Source organism: Antedon mediterranea, chromosome 5 (genome assembly GCF_964355755.1).
Source record: "Antedon mediterranea chromosome 5, ecAntMedi1.1, whole genome shotgun sequence".
In the NCBI taxonomy this organism is placed as follows: Eukaryota; Metazoa; Echinodermata; class Crinoidea; order Comatulida; family Antedonidae; genus Antedon; species Antedon mediterranea.
In genome coordinates, this window is record NC_092674.1 from 20789880 (window position 1) to 20814218 (window position 24339).

General features: G+C 35.7%; 1 protein-coding gene across 1 annotated transcript; it reads right to left on the minus strand.

Annotated features, from left to right (window-relative positions):
- Positions 1-493: 493 nt before the first annotated feature.
- LOC140048910 (uncharacterized) lies at positions 494-23202 on the minus strand. The gene is made up of 17 exons (XM_072093712.1): positions 22958-23202; positions 21842-21965; positions 20998-21558; positions 20318-20394; positions 15151-15276; positions 14687-14793; positions 14298-14390; positions 13740-13862; positions 12868-12960; positions 12301-12417; positions 4197-4292; positions 3966-4079; positions 3253-3363; positions 2852-2974; positions 2470-2643; positions 1975-2151; positions 494-1806 (listed from the first exon to the last, which is right to left on the minus strand). The coding sequence occupies exons 1-17, from the start codon at positions 23200-23202 to the stop codon at positions 494-496; spliced, it is 3774 nt and encodes a 1257-aa protein (XP_071949813.1).
- Positions 23203-24339: the final 1137 nt, after the last annotated feature.

Consider the following 24339-nt stretch of genomic DNA (forward strand, 5'->3'; position numbering starts at 1 on the left):
ACTTAACTCTTCCCTGATAATATGGTCTCAAAACTATTTCTATTATTATATTATTTTTCATCTTCAGTTTCAAAGATATTGTTAGTTGTCTTTCTAACTAATTATTATGAAGTGATGGAGATAGATATGTCAAACATTGTTTTCCGGTAATTCTTTTAAGAACTAATAACCTGGTGTACCGCAAACTTATATCAACATTTGATTCCGCCATGCAAACCTTCAAACAATATAAAAATGGAACTCACCACCGATACCGGCGTGCAATGTTGATCTTTTCATTTTATTGGAGATGAAATTCAGTACAATGTCTTCACCAAGCATTTTCCAGAATAAGCTAAATTTTGAATCTCCAAATTGATGTAACACCCAACGTTGTATGAATAGATGACTAAATAACTGGAAAAATACACAACGAAATATATAATTAAACGATACATTGAAAAAGTTTGACTGCTTTTAATAAGAATAATACAGAATTGTGCAATAGAAGATTTTACAAAGACATATTAAGGGAAATACATACATGTGCTGCATTTTCGAGGGAAACTTGAACATCTCCACTACCTTCAACTTTAGCAGATACTGTGTTGTTGATGTAGTACAGATATTGCAAATTTATCAAGATGCTGACTGTACCCTTTTCATTGTTATAATTAACATTTGAATTTCGCATACCATGTTTTGAAAAAGTCAATACATTTACATTAACTTTAAAGGAATCATCATATTCTATATTCCTGATGTAACTCAAAATATCTCGTGAACCTTCTGGAAATACCATCATTACTTCTTCAGATGTCATTGTGCACATACCCACTATAAAACAGTACTTTCCTTTGAACGGTGGTTGTGGCAAAGATACATGTCTGCCTCCAATCATCAATTCTGCCTTCGAGAGTAATAAGACAGAGTACTGGCCATCACTCACGATGGGAGCAGCTTCACACCACTCAATCGATTTTATTTCAGCTCCAAGAATACTCAATGCTGAAAAAGATGCTGTAGCATCCATGGGATCTATGTCAACGGATAAAAACGTTATCCAATCTGGGAAGACATTTTCAAGTTGACGTGTGTAATTGCGATACAAAGAGTTATACCGAACAAAATATTGAATGCCATCTAATGTTATGACTTTATTTTTGCATTTATCACGTGACAATGTAGTTTTCATGCTACTTGTGACTACCTGTCCGTGAAGACTAAGTGGTAATTCCAACATTTCTGTAGCCAACGATGTAATTCCAGTAGTTTCTAAAGTATCGTTACCTTTCTTTGTCCATTCATTAGTTGAAACATAATATTTTCCTTTACACGTGGAATAATTCGAGAGTACAAAACAACCCGATGGTAGACGATTGCCGGGTGTAACTATTTTGTCAACATTGTTCTGCGAGTTCTTCTTTAGAACGAATATTTTGTCATCACTTGGGGCTAGAAAATCCGCTGCTTCCCTTCCTCTTAGGACATATGATATTTTCACAAACCCCTGATTCATACCATGAACCGAACACGTAAGCTTATTTATTGTTGAAGAAAACGATAACTTGTCTGGCTTAAAAACTACTTTATCACAATCTGTCTTAATAATTAAGTCAAGCGCTTGCTTTGGTTTAGCAATAAATTCCAAATCATACACATCTCCTACCCAAACATCAGGCCACTCTGGTGTTGTTACAAATCCTTCTGCGCATATCTTTCCCATATAACCAGTCCCAGAGCAATCACATGTATAACCACCTACCGCGTTTTGAGATGTCTGACAGAAACCGTTTACACATGGCGAGGGAGCACATACTTGGATTTCTAAAATAAAAAGTGTTTTTTTATGAATTATTATTTTTCTTTGAATAATTTGAGGCCATTATGACATATCGACACTTTCAAGTCTTTAATTAGTATAACATTTCTTTAAATAATTAAAATTAATTTATTACAAAGACGTTTTTAAAAATTAAATTAACATTATCTTACCAATACATTTTGGAAATGTGCTGTTCCAGTTTCCAGATAATAGACATTTCGCCACAATATTTTTTTTCAATGAATATCCTGAATCACAGCCAAAACTGCAGTAACTTCCGACATGATTTTCGCATGGCAATTGAATGTAACCATTTTGAGGCGACGGAACATCGGGACAAAGAATTTCTGCAAGATATATATATATGGAAGTGTCCTTGAATGCTATTTTACTACCCAGGAACAGTGAAATGTCCAAAAATAATGTAAACAGGGTTATCAAGGATGCAAGTATTATACAGGAACTTAATAAGATGAAATTGTTTGTGGCACACCATGTTTAGTTCTGAAAAGAATTGTTTGAGTTTTTCTCGAAATTGTTACAGGCCACATTTTCTTTCGTGCCATACGACAATGTATACATACTTTGAGATTTCTTTTGTAACTGAGAACCTGATCTTAAAATGTTTCAAGTTTAATGCAAATAATTTTATTTTCACGACAAACCTTCGCAACGTGTTGCATGACCACTCCACACACCGTTCGATAGGCATTTTCTCGTTGAAGACCCCAACATACGATAATTCCATTCACACTCAAAGGCACACGTTTCTCCGGTTGTAAGTCCAGTACATGTCCGGTTGCCACCAAACGGTACACCGATTTCAACACAAGGATTTGCTGTTAATAGCATGTTCATGATGATTATTACAGATACCAAAATACATAATATGTCAGTATAGAGACGGTTTTGTCGGTATTTTGTATATACCGTTTTACTAGTATTGTAAACCGTATATATAGTTTTCAAAAAATACAAAAAGGTACATAATCATTATAGACAGAAAATAATCAAATAATACTGTAATATTATAATCTTAAACTGTACCTGTGCATCCTTTCATATCCTGAGAAAGTGTACATCCTTCGTGGCATTCACAACTAAAGCTACCGATTGCGTTGGCGCATATTTGTGCACATTTGTCTATTCCAATAGAACATTCGTCAATATCTGATAAATAAAGCAATTAGATTAACGTACTTTTGTTGAATTTTTTTCTAATGACGAAAACATACTATTTGAAATTATAAAATAAATTATGTTTATGTAAAAAAGTCTCAGCCAAGTAAGTAAATACTTTAGAACTGTTTGAATGATTGAAATGCTTACCCAATAAAAGAAATATGGGTTTGCTGTAACTAATGTGCAATGTTGGTAGTGTGTCAGCAAGAATAGTGGTAATTTTAGCCGTATCCGAAATAAAATACTGTAATGTTAGAATTTCATACCTTCACAATTGTATGAATCGTATGCTTCATATCCCTCATTACAAATACACTCAAAACTACCAGGTGAGTTTGTACAGTTGTGACAATTAGCGTAGGAACATTCATCAATATCTGAACAAAAATAATTTACCAAATATATGAATGTTAGAATTTAACTTAACAGTGAAGCTCTCCCAAACGACATTAATCTACGGTCTCAAAAGTTAAATCTTGTCTCCCATGAACAATACATTAAAATAGAAAAGTATGCAATCATTTAAATAGCGTTGTGTTTATTATGGTAGAGAACCGTGATGCACTGTAGCTGCTGTGGGTCGGCAAAGTTGCACCTGTTCCATTGGTCGAATAATCGCAAATACTGGAAAATTACGTTGAGACCAAAAGTGGCCCATTTATGTGGTGGTCTATAATCAGGAAGAACATGGACATGTCGAAACTAACATTTTTCTCTTATTAATGCAATCAAGGAATTCCGCTGTATTTATACCACAAACTGTAAAGACATCGGAAAACAATGCATGCTGTGGTTTCTTAAAGTTGGGCTAGGTTAGCTAGTACTGTGGTCTGGGCAAACGTTTATCGTTGTGTAGCTCTGTTTGAATTGCTAGCCGATTGACCACAAAGCATTTCCATGGTGTCAGTGACTCAATTCGTTATTTCATATTATGGTGAGAACTGCGTAGTTATACTACATGGTATTTACGATTACATACCGGTGCAGTTATTTGTGCCAGAATATCCATCGTCACAAAAACATCTAAATGTTCCAGGAATGTTTTCACACCGTTGTTCACAGTTGCCATTGTTTATTTTGCACTCATCGATGTCTATTACCAAAACCAAGGAAATATACGAAAGTAATATCTCTTTTTAAATGTAGAAATAGTTATATTTCGATGTATAATAGTATCAGTCTATGGAAAAAAAGATTTAGTTCTAGTTACCATTTTCGCATCTGTCACCTTCATATGTATCGGGACAATCACAGTTGTTAGGTCCAACACAGTTACCATTATTTTCACACCGAGGCTCACAAATAGCTAAAACATTTCATTAAAAAAAGGCCTAAGTTATTGATTGATTTTTAAAACTTTCGTTAAAAGCTGACAACTGGCTCCTACTCTCTCAAATACTGTACATCGTCCATTCTGTTGACACAATTAATCATTTTATTGCGATATTTGGAACGTATCCGGACATCTACCTCCTGGACAATCACCACCCGGACAACTACCACCCGGACAGTGACCCCCATAGGACAACTATCACCCGGACAATTACCCCCTAGGACAATTACCCTCTAGGACAACTACCCCCTTAGGACAACTCCCACCCGGACAACTACCCCCTAGGACAACTACCTCTAGGACAACTACCCCTTAGGACAACTACCCTCTAGGACAACTACCCTCCTAGGACAACTTCTATGCCCCTAGGACAATAACACCTATATCATGACATCTACGCCTTAGGTTATAATTACAATCTTGTAAAACTTACTGAACTTCAAAACATAGGAAAAGATATTAATCTTGAATGAAAGCTTTTGAATGTTTTAATATGCGTATCGTTAGCATTTATCTTACATTAAACGAGAATCGATCAAATTATTAAAAAGTATTCCAATCTTGAAAAATAAAGGGGTGGGCTTATTTTATTTTTGTGTGACATGAAGATGTGTATATAAATCTAGGAACATACAGTTTACCTAGCTGCACCAGTCAATCAAATAGTCATTTAAGATCAATCTCTCTCCCTATGTTTTGAAATTCAGCAAGTTTTACAAGATCGTAATTATACCCTAAGGTGTAGGTGGTGTTGTTGTTCTAGAGGGGTAGTTGTCCTAGGTGCATATCAGTTGGACTAGAGGGTAGTTGTAAGATAGTGGGACTGGAGCAGCCCCTTAATATCGATAAAAATGGCTCAAATTTGTTCTCTCTTTTCTTTTTTAAAAATGTTTTACCGCAAGAGCTTATGTTATGCTGTTTAATGACATTATACGTTTACTACTACAAGTCCAGTAATAATGGAATATTGGTTTGGCTGTTACTACTTCATAGAAGGACTTTAATTGATTTGTTTTTTACATTTTTTCCCCACTCCTGAGAAAATAGGACAATAAACGTTTTTGTTTTGATGTGTTTATGACTTAAACATTTCTACTTATTTCATTGTATTCCAATTCGTATTCTACAGCAAAGAACCTCCTAATTTTACTTTAGATTAAAAAAAAAACCTACACTATTAATCAATTGATTACATTAGACGATTTGAAAATCAATCTCTCTTTCTCCCTCTCTCTCCCGTTTGACAGGTTCATACATTTCTTAGTCTACATATTATGAAAACATAGCTAACTGTGCCAATTGAAGAAATCCTTTTTCATAGTTTGTCCTAGAAGGTTTTAAAAAATAAATATCGGTACAGTTATTACAAAATAGACTACAAATCTTAGATACATACGTGGATATTTTAATAATTTCACTTCAAATATTGTTAAATGTGTAGTGTGGTACAACGCCCTCGTAGTCCCCTCTTCACACACAATTTGATTTTACAATACAATTGGCACCAAAAGAAGCAGCTTGTTAATTTGGTTATCAATCGTAGTTGTCCAAAGCTGTAGTGGTCTGTAGTGAATATATTTTAGTTGGTTCCGAGCTTTCTCAGGCGTATATATTTCCACGCGACGTACACAGCTGTCACTGAATGATAACTCATACAAAAAGTATATTTAACTCAACTAGAACTTTTATTCCTTGTAATTCGATTAATAAATCTTTCTACCACTACCAGTCAAGCCTTAATATTTTCTTTATCAACTTTCCGTTTATCTACTCTGATCTTATTCTCTCTTCTCCCCCTAATATCTATTACATTCCACTTTTATACTGGACATGCAAATTTTAGGCTTCAGAGGAGGATAACATTTTCCCTCCAAAAATTATACGATTTTGATTGGCTAATAATAAGGCGGACCTGGTCTAAAGCATCCTTCTCTAAACACAGAGAATCACAACATCAATAATATGACATTCCCCTTTTTGGGAAAAAGATTGTGTCAATCTTTCCAAAAATTTAACATTTAAAACCATTTTACTTTAAACTATCTACTAATAACACCTCTATAATATATTATGCACGGCTTAATCCATCTGCATTTCCATTTAATGATCCTTTCTTGTAAATAACTTTAAATTTATATCTTTGTAAAAACAGAGCCCATCTAATAAGTCTAACATTGGCACCCTTCATTGAGTCCATCCATCTCAATGCCTGGTGGTCAGTATGAACTTGAAATTCACAACCATACAGATAATACTTAAGTTTATTGATAGCCCAAACAATAGAGAGGCACTCTTTTTCTGGCACAGAATATCTCTGCTCATGTACAGATAACTTTCTACTTAAGTACACAATGGGATAATCATTACCCTCACCATCTATTTGGCTCAGCACTGCACCTATGCCATAATTTGAGGCATCGGTTTGCAATATAAACATCTTATCAAAATTTGGGGCTTTTAATACATTATCATCAGTAAGTCGTTTCTTTAAAGATACAAAGGCATTTTCACATTGTTCATTCCACTTAACGGTATTACTTTTACTCTTTAAAGTTAAATCAATCAATGGCTTAGCAATATCGGCATAGTTCTGTACAAATTTTCTGTAATAGCCAGTTAATCCGAGAAATGATCGGACTTGTTTCTTAGACAAAGGTCTGGGGAACTTTTCCACAGCCTCAACCTTATCAATCATGGGTCTAATTTCTCCATTACCAATCTTATGCCCCAGAAATTCTACCTGTGCACAGGCAATTTTACATTTCAAAGGCTTTGCTGTCAATCCAGCACTACTTAATCTTTCTAATACATCATTCAAATGAAAACTATGATCTTTCCAAGTTTGACTATAAATACATATGTCATCTATATATGCCTTAGCATATCCCTCAGTACCTTGTAATACCTTATCCATTAATCTTTGGAAAGTACTAGAGCTATTTTGCATACCAAATGGAAGTACATTGTAACAATACTGTCCAAATTGTGTAATAAATGCTGATTTGTCTTTGGTCTTAGGATCCAGAGGCACCTGGTAAAATCCTTTAGTTAGATCTAACGTAGTTATGTATATTGCGGATGATACCTCATCCAACATTTCGTCTATGCGAGGCATAACATAAGGGTCAAATTGTGTAGTCTTATTTAGTGATCTAAAATCTGTCACCATTCTAATTTGATTCTGGCCTGTCTTCAGGGCAATAATAGGTGCAGCATAGGCACTAACTTTAGGTTCTATTATACCCATAGCCAACATACTATCTAATTCCTCTTTCAATTTACCCTTTAATGCTTGGGGCGTTCTATATGCCCTATGCCTTATAGGCATTTCACCACTAGTCTTAATTTCATGTGTCACTAAGTGAGTTCTACCTGGTACATCCGAGAATACATTCTGTTGGTACTTTAACAATTCTGTTAATTGTTTAGTTTGTATATCATTTAAATTACTACTAACGTTAACATCTCTCCATGTTTGTGATTGATGATAAGACAATCCTATGTCTATTTCACTATCTAACTCATTGTCATGGACTGTTTCATTTAAGTCTACTTCTTCTATCGACTGAACATTAGTTACTACATAATAACCATCTTTACTTATTTCTACTTTATCATACCATCTCTTTAACATATTAACATGTAGAATTTGTTTTTCTTTTCTTCTACCTCCTATGTATATTTCATAATTTACATCATTGACCTTTTTTGTAACAGTGAAGGGGCCTTGCCATTTACTGTCTAACTTACTATTTCCTACTGGAAGGAATATCAACACTTTGTCCCCTTCTACAAATTCTCTATCAATAGCATTCTTGTTATAATTGTGGGACATAATTTCTTGTTGTTCAAGTTTGTTTACATTAGCATCTTTCATTAATTCCTCCATTTTTTCTCTTATGTCTAACATGTATTTGATAACATCAGTAGATGTTTCTTCATCTTCTACCCAATTACTTTTGAGTAAACTCAAGGGTCCCCTCACCTCTCTACCATAAAGCAATTTAAAAGGTGAATGGCCCGTCGCTTTACTAGGAACTTCTCTGTATGCAAACAGAAAGGGGGGTATGTAGTTGTCCCAATTTTTTCTTTGCTTAACTGTAAGTGTCCTTTTCATATTTTTCAATGTACCGTGAAATCTTTCAACAAGCCCATTGCTTTGGGGGTGGTACACTGTAGTCTTTAATTGATTAATCCCCAACATACTACATATAGATTGCATAATTGAAGACATGAAATTAGTTCCTTGATCATGTACAATCTCTTCGGGTAATCCTACTCTAGTAAAGACTTCTATTAGAGCCCTGGCTACTGTTTCAGCTCTAACATTGGGTAACGGGATAGCATCCGGATATCTCGTAGCATAGTCAATTATAGTAAGCATATATTTGTTATTACGGCTTGTTCTAGATAAGGGTCAAACAATGTCTATCGCTATACGTTTAAATGGTGTATTTATAATCGGTAATGGTATCAAAGTATGTTTCCTTTTACTTTTACCCTTATCTACCTTTTGGCATTCCTTACAGACTTTACAATAGACTACCACATCTTTAAATATACCTGGCCAATAGAATTGGTTCAGGACCCTACTTTTAGTTTTCTCAACACCCATGTGACCTGCAAATGGCACATTATGACCTAAGTGTAATACACCCTGTCGACACTGAGTGGGTAATACAATCTGTTCCACTTGGTTATTCTTATCTTTAATACTACTCCAATTTCTCATCAATATACCTTGTCTCATAAAGAAACACACCCTATGCTGACCTATTTCTTCTATAGGGACTACCCTGTCAAACACTCCTTTGAGTGTGTTATCCTTAGTTTGCAATTTGATCAGTTCTTGTTTAGTTAGGTTCAGCTTGTGCTGTTGTTCATAAGTTTTATGTTTGACTGTTTTATCTTTAGCTTTATCCTCATTTTCGTCAAACAAATTATTCATTTCTGTTCCATTCATATCATCTAAACACTTAATTTTATTTACTTTGTTGTCATTTACTACTGTTTTCAACAATTGTACATTAGTTTCTTTAGGCGGCTCTTCTATCGGCTTAAAGTTACTATCTTTCCCTAACAATATCATTTCGTCTTGTATTCTAACATCATTTTCTATTCTGGCTTGCTCCCTAGTTAGGACCAACATTTCTTTAGCCATTGTTTCCCCACAATTCTGGTCCAAATCATGACCCAATAACATGTCCCTCTGTAATCCTTCGATTACGGCTACAATCAATTTTCCTGTCACTATCTTACTTTCTATAGCTACCTCAGCTAAGGGGACGGTAATATCGCCTCCTATACCTCTTAACGTAACCCATTTTCCTGGCAAGTAACATTTGTTAGGCACTAGACTTTCCTTAACAGCTGACTGGGTACATCCCGAGTCTCTAAGCATAGTTATATCCTGTCCTTCTAATTTTCCTGGTATTGTACACTTCTCCATTTTATTTTCTACACTATCCATAACTACTTGGGGTCTATATGATTTTATTCCTTTACATCTTAAGCCATCTTTCACATTCGGGCCCTTCTTAGTGTCACTAGTCTTTCCTTTTGCTACCATCTTAGGACAATCCCCTATTCTATGTCCCTTCTCCTTACAATTAAAGCATAGGCCATTAATCCATTCATTTGAAGGTTCTCTCTGTTGGAAATTTCTACCATAGTTATGGAATTTGCCTCCCCTTCCGCGATACCTATTGTATCCTTGCTGCCTAGCTCCAGGGTTATTCTGAGTCGTACCATTCTTAGGTTTACTATTTTCTTGGCCCTTATAATACGTAGGCTTATTTTCAGAATTTACGGCATTCCAATAGCCACGGCCACCTCTATTAGCTATATAATCATCGGCTATCATAGCCATATCATAGCTCTTATTTACTTGTTTATCTCTAAGATAAAGCCTCAGATCTTCAGGCATTTTATCAAGTGCCTGTTCCATTATAATCATTTCAATAATGCCTGCAGCATCATCTTCTTTTACATTAGCACATTTCATCCAACATTTTAAATAATGGGAGAGCTCATTCAGCCATTCCCTGATGGACATATCTTTAACTCTGTTTGAATTTCTAAATTTAAATCTGTAGGTCTCTGCGGACACATCATACTTTGCTAAGATTGCCTTCTTTAAGGTATCATAATCTACACATTCTTTTACGGTTAAGGATGCATATGCTGTCCTAGCTTTACCAGACAGTTCAGGTGCTAACCTAGCGGACCACGTATTCTTATCCCAACCTGTGGCTTCTGCCAAGTGTTCAAATGTTCTAAAATATATATCAATATCATCTGATTCCTTCAAAGTAGGAACCTTTACCTTCATTTCATCTACTATATTCCTAGCATTACTGTAGCTAGACCTATTTTCTAATTCCATCATTTTCACTCTTTCTTGTGATTCAATTTTTCTTTGCTCTATATCTGCTTTTAATCTTAATTGGTCTTGTTGGTATTGTAATTCTAACTTTTTGTTTTCGGCCTCAAACTTCATTCGAAAATATTCATTCATATCTTTAGGCATACCGCCGGGTATTTAGGACAAATCAATATCCCTAGCCATTTTATCCTATATTTCATTGACTTGGTCAACCTCTTCTTGGTCAACCATATCTTCCCTAGTATCTTTTTCTGACATAGTCTTATCTATATTTTTACCCGATCTTAAAGTTGTCATGCTAATAACAATTTTACTAATGAAATATATAAACTTATGTATTACCTTGATTCCATTCAGATATGTAAAAATATGAAATCCACATAAATTTCTAAATGCAATACAATATAAGACATTAATTTACTTCAAAGTCACAAACAACGTTCCAAGTTCGCTCCGTACAAAAAATTTACTTTCGAAATAAAAAATAGTTTACAAAGTCAGCTTTGCAAATCTTCTCAAAATGTACTGGGCTTCCTTCTGTTACTTCAGTTTTCTTCGTTCAGATCTCGGTGAATATATATCTCCGGTGAATATCCAGCAGCCTTGAGCTCAACAGTACTTCTTCGTTGTAATATCCAAACAACGCACGGTATAAAAACTGTCAGGAATCCAGATCTTCGTAACCATTTAACTTTTTGGTTACTGATTTAACAGGCCCGTAGAGTAGGCACTGTCACTTCTTCTTCTTCTTCTTGATACTTAAATCATGTATCTTAAACAAAAATTTTCACCGCTGCCACCATGTAGTGAATTTATTTTAGTTGGTTCCGAGCTTTCTCAGGCGTATATATTTCCACGCGACGTACACAGCTGTCACTGAATGATAACTCATACAAAAAGTATATTTAACTCAACTAGAACTTTTATTCCTTGTAATTCGATTAATACATCTTTCTACCACTACCAGTCAAGCCTTGATATTTTCTTTATCAACTTTCCGTTTATCTACTCTGATCTTATTCTCTCTTCTCCCCCTAATATCTATTACATTCCACTCTTATACTGGACATGCAAATTTTAGGCTTCAGAGGAGGATAACATTTTCCCTCCAAAAATTATACGATTTTGATTGGCTAATAATAAGGCGGACCTGGTCTAAAGCATCCTTCTCTAAACACAGAGAATCACAACATCAATAATATGACATGGTCCTATGGGCCAATTGTAATTTTCTTCGTGGGTAGCTAGAGGGTAGTTTTCCTAGGGGTTAATTGTCCTAGGGGGTAATTGTCCTAGGGGGTAGTTGTCCTAGGGGGTAGTTGTCCTAGAGGGTAGTTGTCCTAGGGGGTAGTTGTCCTAGGGGGTAATTGTCCTAGGGGGTAGTTGTCCTAAGAGGGTAGTTGTCCGGGGGGTAGTTGTCCTAGGAGGGTGATATACTATTATCATTGCCTTTATTCATTAAACAATGTCAACCTTTCGGTCAAATTTTAAACATGGTAAATCCACACACCTGTCCGTACACCATTCTTAGAATTTAATAGATTTGTCATACATTTAAATAACTTAAATAAAAATACTAAAAAGCTACCTACTTACGTAAACAATCGGTAAGCCTTGATAGTTCATATCCAGCCCGACACCCGCACTGAAATCCTCCAAACGTGTTAGTACAAACTTGGGCACATCCACCATTGTCTATCCAACACTCATTTACTAGTGAAATATGAAATCATTGTTAATAATAATCAGTTCTCTTATATCCGTGAACAGTGGAAGAGATTATTCAGAGAATTATATTTAGCAGCAAAGTTTGGTTCATCACGTAGCACTTATTTTTTTGAAAATTTGTTGTCGGTCATTCATGGACACTCAATTCTGCAGGAGTGGGATGAGGAAAGGTTTGTTTAAAAAATACCGTAGCACATACGCCATACAAAAGAAACGGTGAAAACATGTTACGTAGGACTGTATCTTTACACAAAACGTAATAAGATGGAAAGCTCCATTAAATAAATATGAAAACATTATCACAAAGCCGCGCTCGGAGAGTATGAATTAAAGTTTTGTACATGCATATTTACTTCCAATTTTATTTATGTATTTATATTTTGTTGTTGATAAACTGTGGAACGAGTGAGATTATATATCGTGTAGTCTACTTACCATCATCGCATGCGTCTCCTACATAATTCTCTTCACATTCACAATAATCTAGAGCCTTGCACTTTCCGTAAACACACGCAGGATTACACACAGCTAGTAGAGAATTAAACGTTTATTACCACTATTACAAAACGTTTTTATTGACTTATTTATTACCTCCGCCAAGGAGGTTATATTTTCACCCATGTATGTTTGTGTGTTTTTGTGTTTGTGTGCGTGGGTGGGGGTGTGTGTGTGTGTGTGTCTGTGAACAGCCTGGAGGCCACAGTTTTTATCCGATTCTCACCAAATTTGGAAACAATGATCTATGCCTCAAAAGCTCAGACGAGTTCTAATTTGAGGGGAAAAGGTCATAGGTCAAGGTCACAACTAACAAAAAACTATATTACTACCTAGAGACCACAGTTTTTATCCAATTCTCACCAAACTTAGCCACAATGATCAATGACTCATCATATAATTGTGGTTAAATTTTGAAGGGTCAGGGTCAAAGATCAAGGTTCACAAAAAACAAAAACAAAAATAAATAAAGAAATAATAATAAAAAAAAAAAACCACAGTGGAACTTGAACCAGCGATCTCAACTGTGAGAGGCTGGATACATAACCATTACACCACACTCTCATCCAAAACTTTGTATGGTGTAGTTAGCCTATTTACACTTAGAACTCATAAAAAAAATTAAAAAAAATATATATATTTTCCGGGGTCATTTCGTGTAGAGGAATTTTACAGTAGGCGGAGGTTTGTACTCTTAGAGTACCCTCTAGTTCATTTATTTATTGCTTCAGAAATATGTTTTTTTGTTAATCTTAAAATAATAAAATAACACAACCTCGCTATGTGACGCGACGATAATGTTTTTGTACTACCTTCGCATTGTCCATCGCCATTCTCTAGATATCCAGTAAGACATTTTTGGCAATAATAACTTCCGTCGGTGTTAGTACATTCATAATCACAGTCTCCGTTGTTGTTGTCGCATTCATTGACATCTTCAAATGTAATAAAATAAAAATATATGTCAACGAAACATAATATATGTATATCCCATTCAAATATTGTACAAGAAATTGAAAGGAATTCTGTAAAATATCGTTACACTATAGGCCTATAATAACTTAACCCAGGTTCTGATACACTTTGCAGAAAAATGTAGGCCTATATTTACATAACTAGTCGCTGTGTATTATATTAGTAGAGTCAGCAACTTGTGTCCACAACGACAATGTTCAACAGGATATTAAAACAATAGTTAAATTCCTTCCTCAGTCAGTGGCCATGATCAATGTTATCGTACAAATATTATAATTAATTATTATCTTCCTGCCAAATCTTTCGTTCTCGAGGAGATATTCTGTATTTGGGAGGTATTTTAAAAACCATATTGTCATAGGCATATTATGTTTACAATGCGTGAAAAGACTCACCGTCACACAGTGGTCCATCGAATCCGGACGAGCAATGACAATTATTTGGAGACACACATTTTCCACCAACACCACAGCTTCTTGCACATATTGCTGTAGAAAAAGATTAGCATACAAATAATGAATGTGTATGAATTGAATGATGAGAATATTTATGCGTTGAAAGATTGATTGATCTATTTATCGAGGGGATTTTTATTCGAACGCGGATCATTCCTAACCTCGCTTTGCAAAAAGTTTACAAAAAGCTAAACGTTCAATAATAACGTTTATCATTAATTAGTGCAAAATAATGAATGACATGTGATGCCTAATTTTCCAATCTAAATTGCAAAACTACAATCAATTACAATAATAGTAGGCCTATTAATCAACCTACACAAACTTACGAATCGTGCATCCTCCTTGTCCGTCTTCACCCCATCCGTCACAGCAAAAGTAGTTTGTTGAAGTGACCTCAAAGTACTCGGTGCGATACGATGTACTGTACCATTGCCTTCAAAAAAAAAAAAAAATGGGTAAAAAAAGAATATATAGATGTATTATCTTTTCATTATTGATAACTTATGGGTATTAATGTTAGGTCAGCGAAGCCATTATAGTGGGGTAGCATATGTATTACCGTATCTTTTCTTTTTTATGTTAAATTACGGTAATCATTTATTACAGTTTATGTTCAAGGGTTCACGCATAACCCAGTCGTTTCGTGTCATTAGTATAGTATGTATTTTTTCGACACACATCCCCCACATTTGAATGCTATGCGATACAAAATGAACAAAACATAGATACTGTACTTGGATGTGGTGACATTGAATGCCATTAACAGTCTATAAACAAGACAAGAATGTACCTGTACTTTGTGCAACTCCACAAACCAAACAATCCACAATTTGTTTTACTCATAGTTTGTTGGGAGATTGGGTCATAGACTTGACGTGTCTGCAACACTTGTACATTTTTGCTGCAAACATTTTCCCTAATAAGAATAATTATACATTTTGAGATTAGAATCTGGTAACATGGGGCCTGTTCGTAGGGGTTGAAAATACCAGCTTATAGTTCGATTACTAAAAGTGCTTGTCTTTAAGGTAAAGTATACATCCTGCAATTAAACTTATGCATTATTACATATAAATCTAATGATAAAATCGCTTCCCATACGAATGACAACCATGGTTTTTAAAAGAGGAAGAGGAAAACGCATATAGTTTTTTAGAAACAAATTCTTCATTTTGCAAGAAGGTATACGCTACATAAGATCGTTTCACATACTCTCCCTCAATAAAAAAACGTTCTTTATCCACACAACACACAAATTGGTTGTAAACTACGGGGCGTCGTTTGGGACATAATGTTATAATACTACCAACTAAATGTATAATTTTTCAGCGGGTATGATTGATCCCTCAGAATATTTTAGTGGTACATTAATTAGATTGCAACTTCCGAGCAGGTATTGAAGTAAATATTTTACTTTATTAGTTGCTTAGTTATTAGTTAATTGTTATGTACATGTTGCGATTATATGTATAAACGGGTCGGTACTTTTCATTTAACAATACCAAATCATCGATCGTATAAGGAATGAAATTTGATTAATTCTATCTCTGTATCGATCAACGCACATCATGCAGTTGATGTGTAGTTTGTTGCCAGCACCTTTTGCATTGTCCTACTTTTCGATGTTGTGTGCCGCGCACCAAGCATGGATTGTCCCGCTTTTCTACATATTTAGACATAATCATAAAAAGTAACCGAACTAAACTCAGTTCATGTGTAATCCTTAGTACGTATTTTCAGCTTATGACATTTAATTTACTATTTTATTGTCGCAATATCTGTACGTATCATGCATATCATATCATGCGATGATGCGTATTTTAGCAAGGTAATTCTATTATATTTATTATTTATATATACACTGATACCATGTATACCATATACCATACTACAAGCAGCAAAGTGACTGTAATTGACAGTACAGTAGATAAATCAGACTATCTTTCCAGCTTACACAACTGGTAGGAATATCTGGGAAGCATTACTTTTTTTCTATGAGGTTAAGGCAGAAACTTAGGCCTAATTATTGTCTAGGTTGTGCCCACAGATGGTTCTCAAATACCCAGTAATTTCAGCGATTTCAAATATACGTACCACAGGCCTAATACATTGTCGTTTACAGAAACACGATGATTTATGTAGTCAACTAAAATTAGCACTCTATGAATTACTTCCGAAAAAAAATGTTTGATTTGAACTCATTTTGTGATTTGTAATATGTAACATTACGGATGAGAGATGAGGAAGAGGATGTGTATAAAGAGAAACACTTTTATATATATTCCACTCAGTAACGAAATATTTGTTTCATGTTTTATAGGCCTATAAATAATATACCACTAAATACAGTAAAACATTTGCGATTTAATACTTCGTTAAAACTCTCACTGTCATAGTAGATTGAAATAGTAAAGTACATGTAACGATACACCACTACGACGTTTATATTTGTTGTAATTATTGTTAAAAACATTGAAAAGCAACTGTCAGTAATAAAGTTTATTTGTATTATTATGTGTTTATATCTAACATTTGTACCCACACTCACAGTAATAAAGTTTATTTGTATATGTGTTTATAATTATACAGTATCTAACAGTACCCACACTCACAGTAAGAAATTTGCGGTTCAAGTGGCGACCAAAAATGGTTGATACGTACAGTATTGTCAAAGTATTGCAATACTATATCTAAAGGTTTTAAGTTTATCCCCCGGCCCCCAAGGGCCAATAAATTTACCTATTTGTGTTAAACCAAATAATTATACAGGGAGACTGCGAGATTGGAATGTTCCATTCATCGCAAGTCAATACATTTGTATAAACGTATATTACATCTATAAAAATAGTATTTTTTTAAAAAAAATCTGCCTGTCTTCAACATTATGACGCAGTACTCGAGCTGTTCAACTGGTTTTCAGCTATTAAAAACAATTATCGTAGAAGGTTAAGGAGATAGATAAATGCGAAGCGTCCACGTATTGTGTGCGGGTTTTGTTCAAGATGGACATCCATTAGACAGTACGGTATACCACGATCGGAAAACACCAAACACCCCTGTTTGGGGCAAATTTTTGTACCTAAATTCGTTTTAATCGTAAATAACGAATTATCTAACTCAACTTAATTAGTAAACAGGCTTACGTTAGTTGGTTAAAAACAGTACCGAATGTATGAACCAATTTTATTTAACATCGAGTAAAAATTCTAGAAGTAACGCGCGATATACCGAATTTTGTCCTTACGTAAATTAATATATTTTATAGATAATACACAGTAATTTAACTTTTTCGACGCCCCAGCTGAAGACCGCATCAGCCCTGATGGAACAGCTAAATGAACTCTTCTGTCTCTGTTAGAGAGTTTTTATCCATAAAAACCTTCCTTTTGATAAAATTGATTTTGTGTGTCTAGTCTAATTTAGTTTCACCAATTTTACCATTATAAACTAAACATTATATACAGTATATAAAAATAAGCTTTTATACAAAATATATACGGTCCATACTGTACGATACCCTTTAAAACATTTAACATGAACTGGGTGGTAAAACAGGCAACCCGGGTGCGATTTTTTTTTTCGTACATAAGTTGGGGACCCCCTCATGAAAACGTCACAAAAGAAACATGAATAATTCATCAGTTAAATTTTCTTGTTCCGTGTGCACCCAAGCGTATAGCAACAAGAAGTGATTACACAAGTGCGGTACGATTCTAGTATAGGTCTAATCTCCGCTGTGTGGTTGCCGCGTGGGATTTCATAAAAAAATAGCGGCGTTTTGTGTGGATTGTCGAAATAATCAGCCTTTAGTTTATGGTGTTTTTAATATAATTTATTACTAAACAATTACGTGTTAAAATTATAGTTTCTATTAATACTATTAGGCCTAATTATTAGTCTCTAAAACCATGTCTATTCTAGTAGCAGCTATGTGTGGGTGTGTGTATGTGTGTTAGGTATGACGACACAGTCAGAGTAATAAGTCAGTAAAATTAAACAATAAACATTACACAAAAATATATTTTTTATTCTCGTGGGTCTAATCTTCCCATCTCGTGTTCATATACGCGCATTTTTAAAGTTCCTTTGGGTACATGCATATTGTTTGATAATAAAATAGCAGAATTAAAAAATTACAGTACACAAATTATAGACATTTTTTATTCTTGTGGGTCTAAGCTTTCTTTGGGCTATGTCCAATTACTACTTAGTTTAATGTCTTGCCTAGCTGTCGATTAGCCTCGGACACATTTTGCATAGTGGCGTGTGTGTGTGAAGAAGAGTGCGCGAAGGCAATCACGTGAATTTACCTAGAATCCTAGGCCTACTGTAGAAAGAATCGTATCGCAGTTGTTCGTGTAATCACTTCTTGTTGCTATACGCTGCGCTTGGGTGCACGCGGAACAACAAATTTAACTGATGAATTATTCATGTTTATTTTGTGACGTTTCATGAGGGGTCCCCAACTTATGTACGAAAAAAAAAATTGCAACCCGGGTGGCAACATGGATAGCCGAATGGCAACAGACTGAGTGGTAAATTGTCGATGGTGGCAATTGACCTAGGTGGCAAAATGCCTAAGTTGACAAAATGTCGGGTTTAATTGAACGGTGCTGATGTTTGTTACCCCTTTGTTCACCTCGGTTCCTGTCGTAGATAGACGATACCGTTTAGTGGCAGCTCGTTAAGAAGTTGTGACATGCTGCATACAGATTGTGAAGCGCAGCGTCATGATAGACTTGGAAAACCCGCTATAGAGCAATTGTATAGGCCTACAATGCGACATCACCAACAGCTTCAACCTAAACTATGATGGAATGTTAACAACGCAACCAACACTTACCGTCCTGGTCTGGGGTCAGATTCAATTATAACAAATGAAAGAAATAACACGGGTAACAACTTCATCATCAAATTCTTCTTGAGTTGGTCCCTCGTAGGGAGCCAATTGTGGTGTCAAATTGTTCACAATATATATGTTTATACTTGCCATAATGCAACATTTTTTTCAAAAAGTGACTGAAACCCATTTTTTCTGTACTTTTAACCTCTGACCTGTTTTTCTCATCTAAATAATGACATGCCAAAGATATTTTTATTAAATCTAATGGATTATACTGTTTGAAATATACAACGTGTGATTATTGCTTTGAAATCCTGTACATAAAAGCCTATCGGGATGGATGGCAATAGTGAAGAAGAAGAATGGCCAGAAGTTATTGGACAACATAATACAGTGTTAATGTGTCACAAAAATTTGGTCTGCAGACGTGACCAACTTTAGATTTATTGAGTAATTTTCTCACATGGACCAATGCAAGGGACCCACAGTTCGATCGATATAATTCGATGACCAAGAGTACCCAAAAGGTTAATTTGGGCAAATCGATATGTGTTCCTTAAGCTTTTTGCCATATGGGTGAATCCAATATAAGACAAGCAGTTTCATCCATGTATCTCCAATAAACGGCATGTATAGCTCATAGAGAATCTAGAAGTTACCATTGGTTCATTTTGGCAAATCCATATGGGTTCCTTAAGGATCGAGGGTGCACAGACAGGATTTTCCCATGGCTTAATCTTGGAACCCCTATAGTTTTAGTTACGCGATATATTTCTAATACAGGGCCTTATGTAGCAAAATGCATTGATCCGATACAGGGGCCAAATGTAGAACTGAAAATACAGTAAATGACCTGCTGTGTTTTATTTTAGGCACTCCATATGGGTTCCTTAAGGATCGAGAGTGTACAGCCAGCTTTATTCCATGGGCCTGTCTATATGAACCCATATTGTCACCCCTTATATTTCCATTATGGGGCTTAATGTTCATCCATGGAGGACCGGCCCTTGTGTAATTTGGGCAAATCCATAAATGTTCCTCAAGGATCGAGGGTGCACATGGAGATTTATTCCATGAAAATATCTCTATGAACCCACATTTTCACCGCACATACAGTATTTCTAATATAGGGTCTCGTGTAGCCTCACATATAGAAGGATCCGGGTTCATTTGGGAAAATCCACAAATGTTCTTTAAAGATCAAGGGTGCACATTTAGTTTTATTCCATAGTTCATCTATGAACTATTTACCCCATATTAATTTCTAATACAGGGCCTTATGTAGCACAAAAGAGTCCTTAGAGGGTTCATTCGGGTAAATCCATATGGGTTATTTTAGAATCTTTTTCCTGTATGGGCCAGCCTATTTCCATTACAGAGCCAGTATGGCACATAGAGAACAGAAAAGATCCAATCCCATATGGCGTGAGATTATTCGGGAAAACTTTATAGGTTCCTTAATATGTAGAAGGCATCCTTTCCTGTACATAATTATTTTCGATGTGGGCTTTTCATACAGTACCAAAGTGTTACAATCAATACCCACCCAATACAACTCCCACCCCCTCCCACTTTGAATTAAAATCCATCAATGGGTTCTATGTATAGTATTTCAAAGTCACTAATCACACAAGTTCAAACATTATAATTCATTAGAGTGAATATAAGTACGGTATATAAGATCTATTATTATAAACAATGTGCGCCTTCCCAACTGGTCAAATGGTAATACACAAAAAATACATGTTCCGGTCACTTTTGGAAAAAATGTTGCACTATGACAAGTATACTTACTAACGTTACTCCTATGAAGGTTCTCCAGATGGTTCTATCTGTCATGGTTGTTGAAAGCTCTTCTGCTTTAAGTCCAGTGTCCTTAATTAGAGTGTCTAGGTAGGAGGTTGTAGGACGCCCTGGATTCCGATGTCCATGTTGTGGTCTCCGTAGAATGAGGTTTGAGATGATTTCCTCTCTGCTTCGGAAACAGTGCCCCGCAAATCTCAATCGTCTCTCTTTGATTTTCTCTGAGATAGGAGGGCGATCACCATATAGCTCTTTGTTGGTCAACCTTTCTTTCCAGCTGATATTGAAAGCAAATCTCAGCATCCTGGTGTAGCAACCATCAAGTGATTTCCAGATTTGTCTGGTAATTGTCCAGGTTTCTGATCCATAAAGGAGTACACTTTCAACTGTAGCTTGGAACAAGCGTTGTTTGATCTTCCTTGGTAGATTTGACTTCCATATTTTGGAAAGGACATTGGAGGATTTCCAGGCAAGTGCCTTGCGTACATTGATATCATGCTGGGTACTACCAATCCATGACCCGAGATTGGTCACAGATTCGTTGGTCACAGACTGTCGTCAATGATGAATAATTCAGCATTCTGGTCTTGGTTGAAGAGAATGCACTTTGTTTTGCTAGCATGAGTAAGTCCAATATCATCCGCAAAGTCAAGGTCTGTTACTAACTTTGGCCCAATTCTACGGGTTTGCCGAGGTTTGATAGTAAACCTCAGTTCTTCGTCCCTACCACAGGTGGCTGTCCTGAGGCAGTAGTCCAGGGTTATTATAAATAAATACGGGGCAAGAGTATCTTCCTGTAGTACACTAGCAAGGATTTGAAAAAGCTTGGTCTCGCCATCAGGGGTAATGAATTTGGCTTGTGTGTTGCAGTATGTGTCTTCAATGGCATCAATGATGATTTTTTGGGTGTATTTTCAGCATCTTTCCTCTGTGTATGGTATCGAATATCTTCTTGAAGTCTATGAAGGTAATAACAGCACTGAGATTATTGGAAGTAATTTCTTCAATGATCCGTCGAAGGGCTAGAATATGTGATACAGTTGATCTGCCCTTCCTGAATCAATTTTGATTTGTCCTCAGTAGATTATCAATGTGTTTTCTAAGCCTCTTTAAGATCATCCTGTTTAGACAGATGCCTCTATAGTTGCCAGCCTGACTTAGGTCTCCTGATTTTGGCACAGGGATTAGATTTAGTACAGACCACTGGTCAGGTTTCTGTCTCTCTATTAATGTCCTATTGCAAAACTCAAGGATGATGTCATCCATGTCACATTTGGCAAGAAGTTCTGGGGGGATGCAGTCATCTCCAACGCCTTTTCCATTCTTTATGGACTTTTTGGCTTTCTGGTAGGCCTACTCCTCATTATCAAACTCATCAAAGCTCTTCAAAGATTGGTGGTATTTCTTCATTTTCCTTTGTCACCATTGGTGGATTTCCTAACAGTTTCTTGATGTGAGTGTACCAATTCTCAATTCTTTCTCCCTTGGACTTTCCTTTCAGTTGTCCTCCTCTTGACCATTTTTTCCCACTGACTTCATTTATTAATTTTCACGTCATTTTTCTGTATTTTTGGGAGCAATTTTTCAGCAGTTGCTTTGTTAGCTATTATCAGGTTTCCATATTTGGCAGTGGAGCTATTGTCCTCACATATATCACTGTAAGCTCAGTCTAATTTTGGTGTTCACAATCCTGTGATTAGATCCAGTAGACGCAAACGAGTTATAAGCTTGTGAGTCCATCACGCTATTCAGCCACTTTCTCCTGGTCAAGATGTAGTCAAGTTGCACCTTATACCCACTCGGCAGTATGCAGGTCCAACGCTTAGATTCCTTCTTCTGAAATCTGATATTGGTTACAAAGAGTTTTCCACAGCAAAGTCATAAAGTAGTTTTCCCCGATCTCGCATTAAAGTCTCCTATTACTCCAAGGAAATTGTGAGGAGGGACATACTTTGTAGTAGTATTAAGTTCGCTGTAGAATTGTTCTACTTCTTCTTCGTCAGATGTAGTTGTAAGAGAGTATGCAGCGATGACAGTACTTTCTGGATTTCCACTAAATGTTGCTTTGATTATTCTTGTACTTTCACAGGTTATGGAGGTCAGTTCTTTGCAGATGGGCTCAACAGAATTCCTACTCCCCCAACTGCAGCTCCAGCTCATCTGTGATGTGTTGAAATCCTTCAATGAGATTGTCATACCTTAGCTGTTCATCTGTATACACTATCCTATGTTTCTGGATGCCAAGCACATCAATGTTATACTTCTGTGCAAGAATACACAGCTCTAGTTGCTTGTTCAGGCTTCTAATAGTTCTGGTGTTCAATGTTGCAATGTTCACAGTCTTCTTACATTTTAAAAGACTTGGTTTCCTGAAGCGTTTTCCTCTATCAGTTACTACCCGTCCATCTGGCTTTAAGGCACTAACGTCATAATTTTCACTATGTAGTGAGGGGGGTATCAGCACCAGCTAAATTGTCAGGGACTTTAACCCTGGTGTAATTAACCAACACTAACAATATTTTCCCCCAGAGCTCCGTCAGTTAATGCAGCTGCGAAGCCAGACTATCCAGGTGGCACGCGGCTGAGCTATACTACTACTGCACTACATCTCAACCTTCTAGGACGTGGGGTTGGGTACTGTACGATAGACGATTAGGGACAGATAGATTGATGGAGTTGCCAATGTACCTAACATACGTTGAAGTTTACCACCCAAACAACAAGTTTGGGTGGTAAAGTATAAACATATATATTGTGAACAATTTGACACCAGAATTAGCTCCCTATGACAAATATTTATTAATGTATGTTATTATAATATAGACTAAACTTATTAAATTATGTCAAAGGTCAATGACCACACTTTCGGTCATTTTCAAGCAATATCATCTGTTAAACAGTATATAAATGTATATCTTGGTAACAATTTGTTCCTAGTGTAAGAGCTAATATAAACATAAAACATTGTGAACAATTTGACACCAAAATTATCTCACTACCTCCAGTATTCCAGAGATATAGCATATCATGAAATAGCGGCAATTTTGTTTATGCTAATTATGCAAATTGCTCAATGCTGACAGCCGTCCAGTAAAAAAATTCTTCATATCGAGAATCAAAATACATAAAAAAAAACTATAGAAAACATTGCAAGGTTAAATCCCTGGCTGTATTTTCATAGATGTTGGAAATTCCACTCCACAAAGACCTAGGCTACGTCATTCTTTTTGACATTGGAATTTCACACTTTTTCCCATTACATTCAGATCACACACGAATATAGGACATTTACTGTAATCGGTAATTCACTCTTCCCTGCTGTAATTTAATTAT